Source organism: Phycomyces blakesleeanus, assembly GCF_001638985.1.
Source record: "Phycomyces blakesleeanus NRRL 1555(-) unplaced genomic scaffold PHYBLscaffold_42, whole genome shotgun sequence".
Classification (NCBI taxonomy): Eukaryota; Fungi; Mucoromycota; class Mucoromycetes; order Mucorales; family Phycomycetaceae; genus Phycomyces; species Phycomyces blakesleeanus.
In genome coordinates this window covers 1-18,854 of record NW_017265171.1, presented here as the reverse complement: position 1 = coordinate 18,854, position 18,854 = coordinate 1, and the positions used below count along the sequence as shown (strand labels likewise).

General features: G+C 36.9%; 5 protein-coding genes across 5 annotated transcripts; 3 read left to right on the top strand and 2 right to left on the bottom strand.

Annotated features, from left to right (window-relative positions):
• Window positions 1–2,836: 2,836 nt before the first annotated feature.
• On the top strand, window positions 2,837–4,117 carry PHYBLDRAFT_153142 (hypothetical protein; the record flags this gene model as incomplete). Its single annotated transcript, XM_018433076.1, has 4 exons — window positions 2,837–3,208; window positions 3,274–3,579; window positions 3,651–3,863; window positions 3,947–4,117. The coding sequence occupies 4 exons, from the start codon at window positions 2,837–2,839 to the stop codon at window positions 4,115–4,117; spliced, it is 1,062 nt and encodes a 353-aa protein (XP_018283703.1).
• Window positions 4,118–4,208: 91 nt separating this feature from the next.
• On the bottom strand, window positions 4,209–7,351 carry PHYBLDRAFT_175843 (hypothetical protein; the record flags this gene model as incomplete). The annotated part of the gene is made up of 5 exons (XM_018437590.1): window positions 4,209–5,629; window positions 6,383–6,706; window positions 6,779–6,949; window positions 7,012–7,128; window positions 7,201–7,351. 5 exons carry the CDS (start codon window positions 7,349–7,351, stop codon window positions 4,209–4,211), a joined length of 2,184 nt encoding a protein of 727 aa, XP_018283702.1.
• A 2,098-nt stretch (window positions 7,352–9,449) lies between these two features.
• PHYBLDRAFT_8604 (hypothetical protein) lies at window positions 9,450–9,620 on the top strand (the record flags this gene model as incomplete). Its single annotated transcript, XM_018443632.1, has 1 exon — window positions 9,450–9,620. A coding segment is annotated over one exon (171 nt), but the record flags the coding sequence as incomplete, so codon positions are not given.
• A 6,082-nt stretch (window positions 9,621–15,702) lies between these two features.
• On the bottom strand, window positions 15,703–16,983 carry PHYBLDRAFT_153138 (hypothetical protein; the record flags this gene model as incomplete). Its single annotated transcript, XM_018433075.1, has 4 exons — window positions 15,703–15,873; window positions 15,957–16,169; window positions 16,241–16,546; window positions 16,612–16,983. The coding sequence occupies 4 exons, from the start codon at window positions 16,981–16,983 to the stop codon at window positions 15,703–15,705; spliced, it is 1,062 nt and encodes a 353-aa protein (XP_018283700.1).
• A 588-nt stretch (window positions 16,984–17,571) lies between these two features.
• Window positions 17,572–18,165, top strand: PHYBLDRAFT_153137 (hypothetical protein; the record flags this gene model as incomplete). Its single annotated transcript, XM_018433074.1, has 5 exons — window positions 17,572–17,625; window positions 17,740–17,763; window positions 17,827–17,866; window positions 17,957–18,020; window positions 18,120–18,165. 5 exons carry the CDS (start codon window positions 17,572–17,574, stop codon window positions 18,163–18,165), a joined length of 228 nt encoding a protein of 75 aa, XP_018283699.1.
• Between the last annotated feature and the right edge of the window lie 689 nt (window positions 18,166–18,854).

The following is an 18,854-nucleotide window of genomic DNA, read 5'->3' as shown; positions in this document are numbered from 1 at the left end:
TTATTTACTTCACTTCTTTTAGTTTAACTATTTCTCTAATCATTCAAATTATTTACACTCTTATCTTAGTGTTAGTTTCCCTTTTTATTTCTTTAACTGGTCTATTTGATAACAAATAGATTATTTTATTACCTCAATTTATTCAATATCGAACCCAAACCCTCAATTCCTCTTTTAAATTACACTTCTTATATACAATTATCTTTTCTTGTACATCTTCTACACATAAAAACATACCACACGCAACAATACTGACACAGGGTGCTATTAAAAATGGTCAGCGGTCAACAAAATTTTGGTTGTCCGACAGTGTGGTGATGTTGCAGAATTTTTTGTAATTCTAGAAAAATTATATTCTATTATTATTATTTTGATTTTCCGATGGCGGCCAAGGCTGAATAGAAAGCAATTTTTCTATTTGTAGAGCAAAACACCAATAAGTACAACAAAAAAGCATTATTCTGTCAACAATAACTTCACACAGCCACACATTGTATCTTATTTTCTTACTATATTTAACTGAATAAATCAACTTGGAATTAATATTATTTTTATTATATATTCTTACAAGCATAATTATCTTTATAATTATGACGTAATAATTATTTTATTTTATTTGTACTTAATAATAGTAAAGAACAAATCACATTTAATAGATTGTTAATTATACAACTTTATTATATTTTTTTATAATTTTATTTATTTAATTATTTAACAAGTCAATTGCAAAACTATAAATATTGCAATACTTGCATTTAATAAATATTGATTTTTCTTTGTCTTATTTTCTGACAACAAGTTCTCTTAATATTTAATGCTGTTGATATTTTACTTGTTTGATTATCTGAGTATATTGAGTCAAATCTATCAAGATTGATCAATAGTACTGTTTTTCTTTTATTTTTCTTGTATTGATTTTATTATCTTTAATTCTACATTCTCTTTTGAGTTTGTCTTTTTCTCTCTTGTGGAAAAGAGAGGTTATTTTACATCTACTAACTCATACAAACCTCAAAAACAGTGATAACATCACCTGTCAACATTTACCACAAATACAAGCACCACACGTGTCAATACTATCACGTATGTTGTAAACAAGTCAGATTTATTCAATTTCTAATGAAAGGCACCAGACGGTGGGTCTCTTCACACTGCAAAAAAATGCCCGATTCCCATACGTGATAGGATGTAAAATTCTGTGTGATTTTTGAAATACATTCCGAATATTATACAACAATTCTCAGAATGATAGGAAAACTAGCTACTAAATATTAAACACCTAGATTCTATGGATAGAATGGGTCTGTGCGCGGTCATAGAGTTCTGTTATATCTCATTATATCCGAAACCTTAATTGAATTCCGAGTTTTTTTTTTCTAGTAAAACGTTACATTTATTTTGTGTATTGCCTATTTATTCTTGTTTCGGACTCATTCAAGAAGGTGTATATTTCAACAATCTTCTGATGATAGCTCAACTATCTTCTGGCAAGTATCAATCTTATTGGATGGGTACTCCATTTACAATTTGAATTTCATTATTTGATTGATCAAAAAATATACTTCTTGTACTTTTATTTAAAAATAGTTCACGGGAAATAGTTTACAAATGGGTTTTTATTTTATTTTATTAAAAAAATCTCAAAATAGGTTCTCTAATAATCGGCCTTGGATAGTTGGCATTTGGTCTGGGCATTTGATCCAGACATTTGACATTGGGTCTTTGTTTTGCATTCTCGGTTTTGGGTTCTTGATTTTGGGTACTGCGATTCTACTTTGATCATTAATAATATCTCTTACCTTTCGGGATAAATAAATGGGAATACTGCAATACCTCTTTGAATATTAAGGGAAGGGGCAGAATCTTGGGATGACCAAAATCGATTTTGTCATTTTCAAAACATGTGTGTACAGACCAGATTTATTCTTTGGAAATAGAGGATCATATTGCTACGGATAGCATTTATATAATTGTTGGTGTACTCCAAGTATTCCTAATAGAAAGGGAAAAAAATATGATTAGTATGAGAGAATAATAATTATAAAGTCTTGCTTACCAGAAAAAGTGATTCTTTGGCATCCTTTTAATGCGTGCGTGCAAAAGAGAGATAGAGAAAATCTAATAAATTCAAAATGATAATGAAGAAAGTATAACGTTAATATAAGTGATTAGAAGATATTCTATTAAAGCTTACCATGTTTATTTCCATCATTAGCTTTTGATGGTTGTCATCATCATCGTTTTGCATCTAAAGATTAATAAGCTGATGATTAGCATCGCGCAATAAAAGTTGTTTGCTTTCTTATTCACCTTTGTAAGCCAGTGTGTTATGTTAACTCGTGCAGGAAGCCCTACATAATAAAGACGATAGAAGTTTTTTAGTGTTAATAATCATGTAAAATAAAGTAAAAAGAAAATATTAAGTATTTACCATAGTGTAGAAAAAGAAGCAAAAGTAAACAGTATAAGAGAAAGAGAGAGAACAAAAAAAAAGAAAATAAAAAAAAAGAAAAATAAAAAAACAAATTGTAAGAGTAGTGAATAAGCTCATTCTGTTCTCAGAATTTATTAGGGTCTATTATAATTTAAAACGTGTGTCCCTATAATTTTTTCTTTTGTTGCTGTACACCCAAGAAGTATTGGGACATATAAATACTACTTCTATTTGCCAGATTATTATATCCTCCCTCACATTTTATTAGAAACCTCACATACTATTACTGTGCTTTACCATGTATGTTTGTATAATTAAAATAATATTTCATAATATTCTTCTATATATGCTTTATTTATTTATATTTATTTATTTTTTAAAAAATATGTAAATATCTGTAGCATGCCTTCCAATGCCACTAGAAAATCAGGACGCAAAGGCAAACAGAATGCCCGAGGAACACTTAGCCGTGTTGCTGCCGGCCGGATTGAGCAACGTGAGATTGCTCCAAGAGTATCGCCACTTGCAGCTGGTCCAAGTGGGGCAGAGGCTCCTGGAATGACTGTCGAGTCCCTAACGCAGGTTATGGCAGCCATCAACATGATGTACGATCGTACTGTCGAAGCCAACACTGGAATTCGTTTTCTGGTCGATGCTCACAACCAAGCCATTGCCCAGCAAGCTCTTGTTGCATCTTCTGTAACTCAGGGAGTAACTGCCGCCAATGTGTCTACAAATAGACACACCAAAGGCGAAATGCGTGCAATTGTTCTGGTATGATTTTTTCTGACTTCATGCTTTAACACACTACCTAAATAATAATAATAATAATCATATAGAATCTCATCAATGGGAGAATGTGGGCGAGAAACTTCCGTTCGAATGATCCTGAGCTTGTTGCTGAAAACGAAAGCCGCAGGCGATGGAACACGGATGAGAGGATCGATCATCCTGACAATGTTGAGGTGATTAATTACCTCCGACAGTATATCGTTGCCCAGCCTCGCACAGCTGGGTTCTGGGAGGATATGATAGTGCAGAAAATAAAAAACAATTACAAGACATGTTTTCGTGCTGTCAACGCAACCCCCGAGCAAGCGTCTTCCAAAAGGCGCAATAATCGTATCAACAGCCGTCGCATTGAGGTAAAATTACAAACAAAAAAAAGAAATTAAATATTTTGCATTCTGTTCTAATCATTTTAAAATATATCTAGATTCACTTGCGTCGTGTTGATACCTACATTAACAATTGGCTAGCAATTGACACTAAGATGGGATACAAGCCAGGTAACCCTGATGAGATGGCATACTTGCATCTCCTCGAGAAGAGTGTGATGTCTGATGGTGAATCGGAAGATGAGGACGTCACTCCTATAATCCGTGTGCGGGTTTTGCAGGTTGCTCGTCCTAGTTGGAGAAGTGCTGAGGTAATTTTTTTTAAAGGTGTACACTATAATATATTTCTATAAAAAGATGACTGTACAGAAATAAACTAACTAATTATACATAGCTGAATAGGCTTATTCAGTTCATTGATTTCTTGGCAGCAGAGAATGACAAGAAGATTGCAACACCACAATCAAAGCAAAGAATGCCCAGATACCTAAAAACCATTGCGGTCACTCCTGTCCCCGGTCACCTGACCGCGATCCTTCCTGTCTGGGCAATTCAAAACCAATAAAAACAAACAATTTGCTCTCTTTTTTTTTCACTGTCATATTAAAAAAATTGAATAATATTATTAGAAAGAAAAGAAGGGATAATTATATATTTTAAAAGTAAAGTTTTCTAGGCAAAGGAACAATAAGTTTTTTGCTGATATTTCGTAATGTTGTATGGTCAACAATTGCAACAGGAAGGAGAATTCGGTGCACTGGCAAGATGCTTTGAAAGTCAGGCAAAGAAAACGCGACATCCCATATTTCTACGCCTGCAATTTTTCTACTTGTCTCCTTGGAAGCCTTGTACCATTTTACATAAGCAAATGTATGTTGGCTACTTTGGGGTGTTCTGTGATGTGGAGTAGAAACAAGTGGACTAAATGAATGAACAAATAGGTACTGAATCTGTCCGACATACGCATACTTTGCTCCGTTTCGACCTTCTATGAACATTGCTTGTATATATGATCCTCTTCCATTCGTACCTCTACTTCCCTTGAATGTCTGTCCAAGGAGGTTGACAGATTTGAGCATTTCGATCCAGTCATTGACGAAAGCTGTATCTTGAATCACGTCTTTGCAACTGGAGATGGTGGGATCGTTGTAAACAGCTTGGTAATATCCTACCAAACAATCATACTCCTGTCTTAGCATCATCTCATATGCTTTTTTTTGCAAGGGCAGCGCTGATGGCGGCAAAGGCTCGTTACCACGAATTGACAAGTTCGGATTTTCGGCAGCATCAAGAAAGTCTGGTAGAGAGAACCAATTGTACAAGGCGGTGCTAGTTGTAGAATCAGCAGGACTATAACCAGTTACCAATTTATCGAAGATGCCGGAGAAATTGAATGGACCAGATGTCTTCAAGAAATTGCGAACAAAATCGCCTTTACGGGTATCTTCAATGAATGTTTTCATGTATGTCATTTCAAAGCCGCTCCTTCTGTTGGTATTGATATTCTTTAGGACGCTGTTGTATCGCTCGAAACTAAAGAGCCAGTACCCATAAACAGGCCCAAAGTCCTTGATTGTGTCGCGAAGATGAAGATGGAGATGCATGTTTGGAGATAACAGATCCTTGCTATACAGCCTTTCACAACCTTTACCGAACTTCTCAAGTGCTATGTGTGCTGACTGTACATCATCTTCGGAAACATTTGGCTTGGTAAGGAAACGGCAGGCATTCACAAAAAACATCCAATTCTCAAACTTTTGCTTTGGTAGTACGCCTTGTAGAACCACTGGAGAGTATACCAGACACCACGATTTCCACTCGTCTGCCTTCATAAAGGGAAATCCCTTTGAAATCTTTGATCTTAGCATAGTGTAATCAGGCGGCAATGTCATGTTTTCAACGATTTTCTGCATGGCAACGAGTTTTTTATTGTCAATTAGACCATCTGCAACCCATTTCTCCATCATCCTCTTGGCTGTGCCTAAGAAGAGATTGTGCATTGGATCAATGATCGTGCAGCGGACAACGTCAAAGTACTGGAGACGATGCAGTTCGGACCAGCGAACACCATTTTCAACTTCAAGACGATGTCTCTCAGCTTCAGTGGTTGCATTCCTCCAGACCTCAGCATCCTTACAATTATCATTCTTAGTGCGAAGGAGCCACTTTGAGAAATCAAATCCAGAATAATCGACAGAGCTCGTTCCAGCTAATCGGGAGAATTGGCGATTACATTTGTGGCATGCGTTTGTACTGGTATGGGACGTGAATCCACACACTTTTCGGGCAGCAGGGATGTCGCAGGCAACCATAAACAGAGCAGCGCGGATGGTGGTACCATTTGGGCATTGATATGTCTGGACTCTGACTCCCTTGTACAACTTTTCTAATTCGTCAACCAGAGGTCTGAGGTACGAATTTATCTCGGATGTTTTTGCTTCTTTCGGACCTGGCATTAACCCAACGAGAATGACATTTTCTTTCTTGAATCTTACACTTCGAGGAAGATTGTTTACAGCCAGGTAAATTGCACCACACGAATATGTCACACCGTCGAATGGCTGGAACCAGTCAATGTTTAAGGTCAACATCAGTGAGCGGTTGCCATGAACAAAGGGAATTCCATTGGTGTCTTTCAAATCCTTCCACATCAAGCCATCGTACACATCGAACATAGTATTCTCAGCCTTCGGGCTACGGTTCCACGAGTCGATTTGGGTTTCAAAATCAGGCCGAGAAAAGAGAGCTTTGATCGAATTCTGAACAGAGTGATACACATATGTTCTTTTTGGAATGGATGACTGATTTCCCGACTTGAACAAACTATTACCGCACATTGAGTTATTCCCAAATTTATCAAAGATACAGAAGCGGGGTGTTGATTCATTGTTCTCATATATGCTGTGACATTCGCTACAAGAAACATATTTCTTTATACCGTCTGTAAAGGTATTGAATCCTGCCATGCTTTTGAGACCAGGGATGCTAACTGGGAGACGGAATGGATCTCTGAAAAGCTCGAGTATTTTGTTCATGATGGCAATGAGAAGAATGGCGCCTTCATCGACGACGTACAAGGATACAAATAGTGCAAGGACCTGTACGATAAAACGATGGATGAAACTCAATTCTGAGTTGAATTCAGGAAAGTTGTCTTTTTTAAAAAAAATTAATTTCTATTATTTTATACAGCAGAACCCAATATCCATTATGAAAGTGTGCAAACCTTCACTATCAAGCATGTCATCCTCACTGGAATCGTCTTCGCAACCGTCAGAATCAAGATCAGAGTTAAACTCTTCATTCTCATAACCAAAGACAGCATCGGATTCTGAGAGAGGTAAGATTCGAATAGGCTCTTGTGTCTCCATGTCTACTTCTATACTGGTGTCCATTTCTACCGGAACCATAAAAGAAGTTAGAGCAAATAAAAATAAAAATAAAAATATATATTTTTACCATCAAAGTCATAATCCATATCATAATCATTGTCTATGGCCACCGAGTTCTGTTCATCATTGTTGATAACTTCAGGAACATAGCTTACAGTAGTTTCGACTGATCTCTTAATAATCACTACATTACATATGTTATTAAATCGAAAATATAAATGTAAATATAATTAAAACATAAAAGAAAATTCCCTACATCTATTACGAAAGATGTTCATTCCAGCATCGTCTCTTCTTTTATGAAAATTAAATGTCTGTACAGACACTGTATCTGATCCTCCAAATCTTGTCTTGCAAACAGAACATTTGCATTCTTTTGTTTTGTTTGATTTACGGGTTGGTGCCATTGCTTAATAATTATTAAAATAATATTATTTTTTAAACAGTAAAGAAGATAAATATATATTCAGGTACAGTTTATTTCATTCAATTTAAGTTTATTATTGTATTTTTTTATGCTACTCGGTGCTCTATGACCAATAGAATCGTTTTAAAAAAATTGCAATGCTTATTCTACAAAAAAAAATCCTGCACTACAAATTTGGGTTTTCTGTCCACCGAATTTTACATCCCATCACGTATGGGAATCGGGCATTTTTTTGCAGTGACCTCTTCTGATATAATTGCTTTATAAAAAACATATGCCTCTACCTCACTATCTACTGTTATACACAATCAATTTTGCGACAGCGGCTCCCTTTGGACTTATCAATGTGGTTTAGTTACTCTTTCTCCTCTTCTCTCTCTTGAACGTATCCCCATTCCTGAAGACGATCGTGCTATTCTTGCCAAGGTAATTCATACGTCTTCTAGTGTTGATCCTTTCTATGTTCCTGTTGTATATGCACCCACCTCTCCTGCTGCTCGTTCTGCCTTTTATTTTGATTTACAGTCATTTGCTATTCTTAATAATCCCACCATCCAGAATCGACTCTTCATCCTGAGCGACTTTAATTTCTCTTTCCTTAACCCCACCTCACTACGCATGGCACCTCTTCCTTGGCAATATTATCTTGGATCTTACTTTGTCAACTGTCATACCTCTCTCGACTCAAAACCACTTTCTACCTTTAGCCGCAGTTCTTCTACCACTACTATAGACTATATATTTGTACCATACTCTATGTCCTCCTCAATTGTCAACCACGATGTCCAGTTTATCTCTCCTTTGTGGACCGACCATGCTCTGCTTCAGGCTACTATTTGTCTAGGCACATCCGACAAAGGGCATGGATTATGGCGCACTCACCCTTCTCTTGCCTCCAATCCCGCCTTTCTTTCTGCCCTCGATTCTGCTCTCACTCGCCTCTTTTCTCTCCTTCCTCCAGATGACACACAACACCAGTGGGAAGTTGTCAAAGCTACTATGATTAGGACCGCCAAGAAATTTGGTGAACACTATACTACGTATCAGAAAAAAACTGCTCAAATTACTCCAGAGCAAATGGAGTCAGTTTTTGCAGTCAAAACCTATACTAGCTGCTCGCCTTCTACTTCTTTCTAAATATGACCAACAAATTGCAGCAATCCAGCAAGAACTTGTTGACACTGTCTCCCTTCAAGCTGAACTTCACTGGAGAAAACATGGGGAGACATCTGTTGGCTATCTCAAGAAAGTCATTGTCATCTATATGCAGCAACAGAATATGTCCCCTCTCTACCATCCTGATACCAATGTACTACACACTACTCCCGACACTATGATGATCACTACCACTGCTTCCTATTCGTCTTCGTTTTTGCCTGATCCTATTGATTATCATGCCGTGGACCAGCTTCTTTCCTCCATTACATCTTTCCACCACATCACTTTCACACAACAAAACCTTCTTACCACCACCTTTACTTTGGATGACATTCAACAATGCGTCTCCAGGGCCCCACAATCTAGTAGCCCTGGCCCAGATGGTTTGCCTTACATTATTCTAGCTGTACTATTCCAACACCCCCTATATGCCTCTTTAATTACGCGTGTCTACAATGATGCTCTCATCCATTCCTTATTTCCTTCTTCTTGGACAGATACTTGTGTGCGGCTTTTTCCAAAGAAAAGTGACCTGTCTCTCCTCTATAACTGGCGCCCGATTTCTCTCATTAATTGTGATACTAAAATTTTTATCTGCGTCCTCAATATCCAGCCCCAATCGCCAATACTGTCCTTAACCCATATCAAACTGGATTCCTTCCCTTTCGATTTATTGTGGTAACAACCTTTTGGTGAAATTGGTTATGGAACAAGCCCACAAGACTTCTTCTACTGCAATTGGCATCCTTCTTTACCAGGAAAAAGTCTATGACCACATCTATTCTCAATATCTTCAAACAGTCCTCCTCAAATATGGGTTTCTACATTCATTTGTCACTTCTATCACTTCCCTTTTCTTCCAGACTTGCATACACTTTAATGTCAATGGTTACATTTCTTCTTCTGTCCTTCAATCCTGAGGTGTACGCCAAGGTAACCTGCTATCTCCTGTCCTTTTCAACTTTGTCCTCGAACCTTTGCTCCTTCATATACTTGATTATTCTCTTTTTCAAGGCTACACAATTCCCCAATCTGTTCCATCCACTTCTCTTAAAGTATTAGCCTATACTGATAATTTTCTTGCCTTTCTCAAGGATCCTGAAGATTTACACCGCGTCAACAAACATCTTCATACTTATGGCCTAGCATCTAATGATAAGATCAATATGCACAAAACCCATGCCCTCTCTCTGTCCGGATCCACACTACCAGAATGGCAGATCCCTCTCCAATCTGTCGGCATCATCTTGTGGTATGATTGCTCCTCTTCCTTGCTGGCAATTTACCTAGGCTATCCACTCATCTACATCATTACATAACGCAATGTATTTGGCGCAAAACTTCTCAATGATATATACTTGGCAACATAGTTGCACTCTCAACATTACCTTTCAGTTTGTGGACGCACCACAATTGTTAACTCTCTCATTCTTTCTTGTCTTTGGCACGTTCTTTGTCTTGTTTGGTTTCCAAAGACCTTCATGAATACTCTACGGTCTATTGTTGGTACGTTTGTCATGTGTCGCATGTTTCCAAGAGTAAAATATGCTACATTATGTCTTCCACAGTCCGTTGGAGGGCTGAGTCTCATATATCCAGCTGCCTAACAGTATGCCCTTCAATTTTGATGGCTTCTTCTTCTTCTCTTTTCTGCTTGTGCCACACTCTCTATTCCTATTCGTTGGCTATGTGCTCATATTTCTACGTATTCTTCCGCTTCCCCTTTTCATTTGCTTGATTCTACATTCTTTTTCTTTTTTTCTACCAGTCACAAAGGCACTTTTCCTTTCCCTTCTGTGCTGTATTTATTCTTTTCTGCTTATGATAAACTACCTTCCTTAGACATACCTCCTTCTCTTTCTTTTGCTACATGTTTTTCTCTTCTTCTTAGTGCTATATATCATTCTTTACCACATAACACTTTTCTTTCTAATTCTCACTTTCATCAACTGTTGGTTTCTGATGCTTTCTACTACAATCCTTTACTTCTCTGTTTTTCTCGTCTCCCTCTATCTTTTCAAACAACATATCCAATCCTCATCAACCGATCTTTCTGCATTGCTGACACACACACACAGATCATACACTTCTTCTTTGCCTCTCTTTGCCTTCCACCCTCCCACCCTTCCACTTCCCATAACAGCTCATATGGCACAGTTGACTCTATGCACCTCTCAATATCCTTTGCCTTTTTTATAAGACAACTCAAACTTTCCTGATGTTCATTTTGACTCCTATGCCCCCCTCCCAATCCAAACCCCCGCCAATCAGTCTCATGTCTGTCACCTTGCTAATGGAATTTCTTCTGGTCTTTGACCTTGTGTACTTCCACCTGCAACATATGGTTTCAACTTCTACATAACTTTCTTTCCTCAGCTTCCATCCTGCATGCTATTATCCCCAGCCTTATCGCCTCCCCCAAGTGCCATCTATGTGGTAACTCTAACCAGACTTCTGAACATTTCCTTGTTGAGTGTCTTCTCGTTTGGCAAGTTTGGACTATGACTATGCATATGTGGATACCACAATGGAAAGCCCAACTGTCTATAATCCTTTGTGTCTTTTATGCTCTTGTTCTCCCTCCCTTCCCTCCTCATATTGACTCATACTATGTTTTGGACAGTGTTCTTGCTGCAGTGTGAAAAGCATACTGGTGCACAATTTTTGACAATATGCTTTTTGTTCCTGCCAATGTAGTTGTTTCTGTGAACAAATCGCTTCAATTTATCTTTCAGTCTTCCCATCTTCTAGACTAGATCTCTCACTCTTGTGCTCTATCTACTTTCTACTTTATCCTGTAATATTTATTCTCTTCATTCTTTTTCTTCTGTTAATTTTGTTTCCCTCTTCTTTGTAATTTTATTGTTTCCTACTACATTGTCCCCACACTTTGTGTGTTCATCAATCTCTCTCCAGGCATCTACCTGTCCTTCTTTAGAAAGTATGACCTGTTTTTGGGCAATTTAATAATAAAACTTTGTCTCATACAAAAAAAAATGTTGTCTCCAACCTGAAAATGTTGTCTCCCATCTCAAAACGTTGTTCCCTTAGAATTAGCGTAAATGTAATATGAATTACAAAATATAAGAAGAAGAGTACAGTAAGAATCAAAAAGAATGGGTAATTTGACAGGTAAGAATTGGTGACAGACAGGTAGAAGAAAATAGGAAGAAGATAAAAATGGAAATTATGACAACAACAAAGTTAGAGAAAGACAGAAAAGAGAAAATAGGGAAACGAAATATATCAAGATTGACAGACAAAACTCCAAAGAACAAAGACACTGTATATAAATGAAAAATAATGATAATAACGGACAAAATAAAATAAGATCAAAAATAGAATGATGATTTTATTGATTGAAAAGGTTGTTTCTTTTATAAACAAAAATGTTTGGTTAATGTTGTGAATGAGTATTGATTACTGCTGAATCTGAGAGTAAGACTGAAGGATAAAATAATATCCTCAGCTATTCCAGTCAAACGGATCTCCCTTTATGATATTATCTAATACACAGATCATCATACACATAATTGATTATTTATTATTATCACCATGACATGGGATATACAAATACATATACATTATATATATGGCATCATTATATTTCATCTACATATTTCTTTTATTATACAAATACTTAATTGAGAGACTACAACTACAACCATCTAATATTATACACTGCAAAAAAATGCCCGATTCCCATACGTGATGGGATGTAAAATTCGGTGAACAGAAAACCCAAATTTGTAGTGCAGGATTTTTTTTTGTAGAATAAGCATTGCAATTTTTTTAAAACGATTCTATTGGTCATAGAGCACCGAGTAGCATAAAAAAATACAATAATAAACTTAAATTGAATGAAATAAACTGTACCTGAATATATATTTATCTTCTTTACTGTTTAAAAAATAATATTATTTTAATAATTATTAAGCAATGGCACCAACCCGTAAATCAAACAAAACAAAAGAATGCAAATGTTCTGTTTGCAAGACAAGATTTGGAGGATCAGATACAGTGTCTGTACAGACATTTAATTTTCATAAAAGAAGAGACGATGCTGGAATGAACATCTTTCGTAATAGATGTAGGGAATTTTCTTTTATGTTTTAATTATATTTACATTTATATTTTCGATTTAATAACATATGTAATGTAGTGATTATTAAGAGATCAGTCGAAACTACTGTAAGCTATGTTCCTGAAGTTATCAACAATGATGAACAGAACTCGGTGGCCATAGACAATGATTATGATATGGATTATGACTTTGATGGTAAAAATATATATTTTTATTTTTATTTTTATTTGCTCTAACTTCTTTTATGGTTCCGGTAGAAATGGACACCAGTATAGAAGTAGACATGGAGACACAAGAGCCTATTCGAGTCTTACCTCTCTCAGAATCCGATGCTGTCTTTGGTTATGAGAATGAAGAGTTTAACTCTGATCTTGATTCTGACGGTTGCGAAGACGATTCCAGTGAGGATGACATGCTTGATAGTGAAGGTTTGCACACTTTCATAATGGATATTGGGTTCTGCTGTATAAAATAATAGAAATTAATTTTTTTTAAAAAAGACAACTTTCCTGAATTCAACTCAGAATTGAGTTTCATCCATCGTTTTATCGTACAGGTCCTTGCACTATTTGTATCCTTGTACGTCGTCGATGAAGGCGCCATTCTTCTCATTGCCATCATGAACAAAATACTCGAGCTTTTCAGAGATCCATTCCGTCTCCCAGTTAGCATCCCTGGTCTCAAAAGCATGGCAGGATTCAATACCTTTACAGACGGTATAAAGAAATATGTTTCTTGTAGCGAATGTCACAGCATATATGAGAACAATGAATCAACACCCCGCTTCTGTATCTTTGATAAATTTGGGAATAACTCAATGTGCGGTAATAGTTTGTTCAAGTCGGGAAATCAGTCATCCATTCCAAAAAGAACATATGTGTATCACTCTGTTCAGAATTCGATCAAAGCTCTCTTTTCTCGGCCTGATTTTGAAACCCAAATCGACTCGTGGAACCGTAGCCCGAAGGCTGAGAATACTATGTTCGATGTGTACGATGGCTTGATGTGGAAGGATTTGAAAGACACCAATGGAATTCCCTTTGTTCATGGCAACCGCTTACTGATGTTGACCTTAAACATTGACTGGTTCCAGCCATTCGACGGTGTGACATATTCGTGTGGTGCAATTTACCTGGCTGTAAACAATCTTCCTCGAAGTGTAAGATTCAAGAAAGAAAATGTCATTCTCGTTGGGTTAATGCCAGGTCTGAAAGAAGCAAAAACATCCGAGATAAATTCGTACCTCAGACCTCTGGTTGACGAATTAGAAAAGTTGTACAAGGGAGTCAGAGTCCAGACATATCAATGCCCAAATGGTACCACCATCCGCGCTGCTCTGTTTATGGTTGCCTGCGACATCCCTGCTGCCCGAAAAGTGTGTGGATTCACGTCCCATACCAGTACAAACGCATGCCACAAATGTAATCGCCAATTCTCCCGATTAGCTGGAACGAGCTCTGTCGATTATTCTGGATTTGATTTCTCAAAGTGGCTCCTTCGCACTAAGAATGATAATTGTAAGGATGCTGAGGTCTGGAGGAATGCAACCACTGAAGCTGAGAGACATCGTCTTGAAGTTGAAAATGGTGTTCGCTGGTCCGAACTGCATCGTCTCCAGTACTTTGACGTTGTCCGCTGCACGATCATTGATCCAATGCACAATCTCTTCTTAGGCACAGCCAAGAGGATGATGGAGAAATGGGTTGCAGATGGTCTAATTGACAATAAAAAACTCGTTGCCATGCAGAAAATCGTTGAAAACATGACATTGCCGCCTGATTACACCATGCTAAGATCAAAGATTTCAAAGGGATTTCCCTTTATGAAGGCAGACGAGTGGAAATCGTGGTGTCTGGTATACTCTCCAGTGGTTCTACAAGGCGTACTACCAAAGCAAAAGTTTGAGAATTGGATGTTTTTTGTGAATGCCTGCCGTTTCCTTACCAAGCCAAATGTTTCCGAAGATGATGTACAGTCAGCACACATAGCACTTGAGAAGTTCGGTAAAGGTTGTGAAAGGCTGTATAGCAAGGATCTGTTATCTCCAAACATGCATCTCCATCTTCATCTTCGCGACACAATCAAGGACTTTGGGCCTGTTTATGGGTACTGGCTCTTTAGTTTCGAGCGATACAACAGCGTCCTAAAGAATATCAATACCAACAGAAGGAGCGGCTTTGAAATGACATACATGAAAACATTCATTGAAGATACCCGTAAAGGCGATTTTGTTCGCAATTTCTTGAAGACATCTGGTCCATTCAATTTCTCCGGCATCTTCGATAAATTGGTAACTGGTTATAGTCCTGCTGATTCTACAACTAGCACCGCCTTGTACAATTGGTTCTCTCTACCAGACTTTCTTGATGCTGCCGAAAATCCGAACTTGTCAATTCGTGGTAACGAGCCTTTGCCACCATCAGCGCTGCCCTTGCAAAAAAAAGCATATGAGATGATGCCAAGACAGGAGTATGATTGTTTGGTAGGATATTACCAAGCTGTTTACAACGATCCCACCATCTCCAGTTGCAAAGACGTGATTCAAGATACAGCTTTCGTCAATGACTGGATCGAAATGCTCAAATCTGTCAACCTCCTTGGACAGACATTCAAGGGAAGTAGAGGTACGAATGGAAGAGGATCATATATACAAGCAATGTTCATAGAAGGTCGAAACGGAGCAAAGTATGCGTATGTCGGACAGATTCAGTACCTATTTGTTCATTCATTTAGTCCACTTGTTTCTACTCCACATCACAGAACACCCCAAAGTAGCCAACATACATTTGCTTATGTAAAATGGTACAAGGCTTCCAAGGAGACAAGTAGAAAAATTGCAGGCGTAGAAATATGGGATGTCGCGTTTTCTTTGCCTGACTTTCAAAGCATCTTGCCAGTGCACCGAATTCTCCTTCCTGTTGCAATTGTTGACCATACAACATTACGAAATATCAGCAAAAAACTTATTGTTCCTTTGCCTAGAAAACTTTACTTTTAAAATATATAATTATCCCTTCTTTTCTTTCTAATAATATTATTCAATTTTTTTAATATGACAGTGAAAAAAAAAGAGAGCAAATTGTTTGTTTTTATTGGTTTTGAATTGCCCAGACAGGAAGGATCGCGGTCAGGTGACCGGGGACAGGAGTGACCGCAATGATTTTTAGGTATCTGGGCATTCTTTGCTTTGATTGTGGTGTTGCAATCTTCTTGTCATTCTCTGCTGCCAAGAAATCAATGAACTGAATAAGCCTATTCAGCTATGTATAATTAGTTAGTTTATTTCTGTACAGTCATCTTTTTATAGAAATATATTATAGTGTACACCTTTAAAAAAAATTACCTCAGCACTTCTCCAACTAGGACGAGCAACCTGCAAAACCCGCACACGGATTATAGGAGTGACGTCCTCATCTTCCGATTCACCATCAGACATCACACTCTTCTCGAGGAGATGCAAGTATGCCATCTCATCAGGGTTACCTGGCTTGTATCCCATCTTAGTGTCAATTGCTAGCCAATTGTTAATGTAGGTATCAACACGACGCAAGTGAATCTAGATATATTTTAAAATGATTAGAACAGAATGCAAAATATTTAATTTCTTTTTTTTGTTTGTAATTTTACCTCAATGCGATGGCTGTTGATACGATTATTGCGCCTTTTGGAAGACGCTTGCTCGGGGGTTGCGTTGACAGCACGAAAACATGTCTTGTAATTGTTTTTTATTTTCTGCACTATCATATCCTCCCAGAACCCAGCTGTGCGAGGCTGGGCAACGATATACTGTCGGAGGTAATTAATCACCTCAACATTGTCAGGATGATCGATCCTCTCATCCGTGTTCCATCGCCTGCGGCTTTCGTTTTCAGCAACAAGCTCAGGATCATTCGAACGGAAGTTTCTCGCCCACATTCTCCCATTGATGAGATTCTATATGATTATTATTATTATTATTTAGGTAGTGTGTTAAAGCATGAAGTCAGAAAAAATCATACCAGAACAATTGCACACATTTCGCCTTTGGTGTGTCTATTTGTAGACACATTGGCGGCAGTTACTCCCTGAGTTACAGAAGATGCAACAAGAGCTTGCTGGGCAATGGCTTGGTTGTGAGCATCGACCAGAAAACGAATTCCAGTGTTGGCTTCGACAGTACGATCGTACATCATGTTGATGGCTGCCATAACCTGCGTTAGGGACTCGACAGTCATTCCAGGAGCCTCTGCCCCACTTGGACCAGCTGCAAGTGGCGATACTCTTGGAGCAATCTCACGTTGCTCAATCCGGCCGGCAGCAACACGGCTAAGTGTTCCTCGGGCATTCTGTTTGCCTTTGCGTCCTGATTTTCTAGTGGCATTGGAAGGCATGCTACAGATATTTACATATTTTTTAAAAAATAAATAAATATAAATAAATAAAGCATATATAGAAGAATATTATGAAATATTATTTTAATTATACAAACATACATGGTAAAGCACAGTAATAGTATGTGAGGTTTCTAATAAAATGTGAGGGAGGATATAATAATCTGGCAAATAGAAGTAGTATTTATATGTCCCAATACTTCTTGGGTGTACAGCAACAAAAGAAAAAATTATAGGGACACACGTTTTAAATTATAATAGACCCTAATAAATTCTGAGAACAGAATGAGCTTATTCACTACTCTTACAATTTGTTTTTTTATTTTTCTTTTTTTTTATTTTCTTTTTTTTTGTTCTCTCTCTTTCTCTTATACTGTTTACTTTTGCTTCTTTTTCTACACTATGGTAAATACTTAATATTTTCTTTTTACTTTATTTTACATGATTATTAACACTAAAAAACTTCTATCGTCTTTATTATGTAGGGCTTCCTGCACGAGTTAACATAACACACTGGCTTACAAAGGTGAATAAGAAAGCAAACAACTTTTATTGCGCGATGCTAATCATCAGCTTATTAATCTTTAGATGCAAAACGATGATGATGACAACCATCAAAAGCTAATGATGGAAATAAACATGGTAAGCTTTAATAGAATATCTTCTAATCACTTATATTAACGTTATACTTTCTTCATTATCATTTTGAATTTATTAGATTTTCTCTATCTCTCTTTTGCACGCACGCATTAAAAGGATGCCAAAGAATCACTTTTTCTGGTAAGCAAGACTTTATAATTATTATTCTCTCATACTAATCATATTTTTTTCCCTTTCTATTAGGAATACTTGGAGTACACCAACAATTATATAAATGCTATCCGTAGCAATATGATCCTCTATTTCCAAAGAATAAATCTGGTCTGTACACACATGTTTTGAAAATGACAAAATCGATTTTGGTCATCCCAAGATTCTGCCCCTTCCCTTAATATTCAAAGAGGTATTGCAGTATTCCCATTTATTTATCCCGAAAGGTAAGAGATATTATTAATGATCAAAGTAGAATCGCAGTACCCAAAATCAAGAACCCAAAACCGAGAATGCAAAACAAAGACCCAATGTCAAATGTCTAGATCAAATGCCCAGACCAAATGCCAACTATCCAAGGCCGATTATTAGAGAACCTATTTTGAGATTTTTTTAATAAAATAAAATAAAAACCCATTTGTAAACTATTTCCCGTGAACTATTTTTAAATAAAAGTACAAGAAGTATATTTTTTGATCAATCAAATAATGAAATTCAAATTGTAAATGGAGTACCCATCCAATAAGATTGATACTTGCCAGAAGATAGTTGAGCTATCATCAGAAGATTGTTGAAATATACACCTTCTTGAATGAGTCCGAAACAAGAATAAATAGGCAATACACAAAATAAATGTAACGTTTTACTAGAAAAAAAAAACTCGGAATTCAATTAAGGTTTCGGATATAATGAGATATAACAGAACTCTATGACCGCGCACAGACCCATTCTATCCATAGAATCTAGGTGTTTAATATTTAGTAGCTAGTTTTCCTATCATTCTGAGAATTGTTGTATAATATTCGGAATGTATTTCAAAAATCACACAGAATTTTACATCCTATCACGTATGGGAATCGGGCATTTTTTTTCAGTGTATATATAATTATGCAATATTATGCAAGATTATGTAAGCTGATAATAACTAATTGACACTATATATAAACTAATTATAGCTGATCTCATATATATATAAGCTATTGATAGTTGATCTAGGATAAATATAAGCTGTTGACCACTGATCTGGCATATATATAAGTTGTTGATCGCCGATCTAGCAT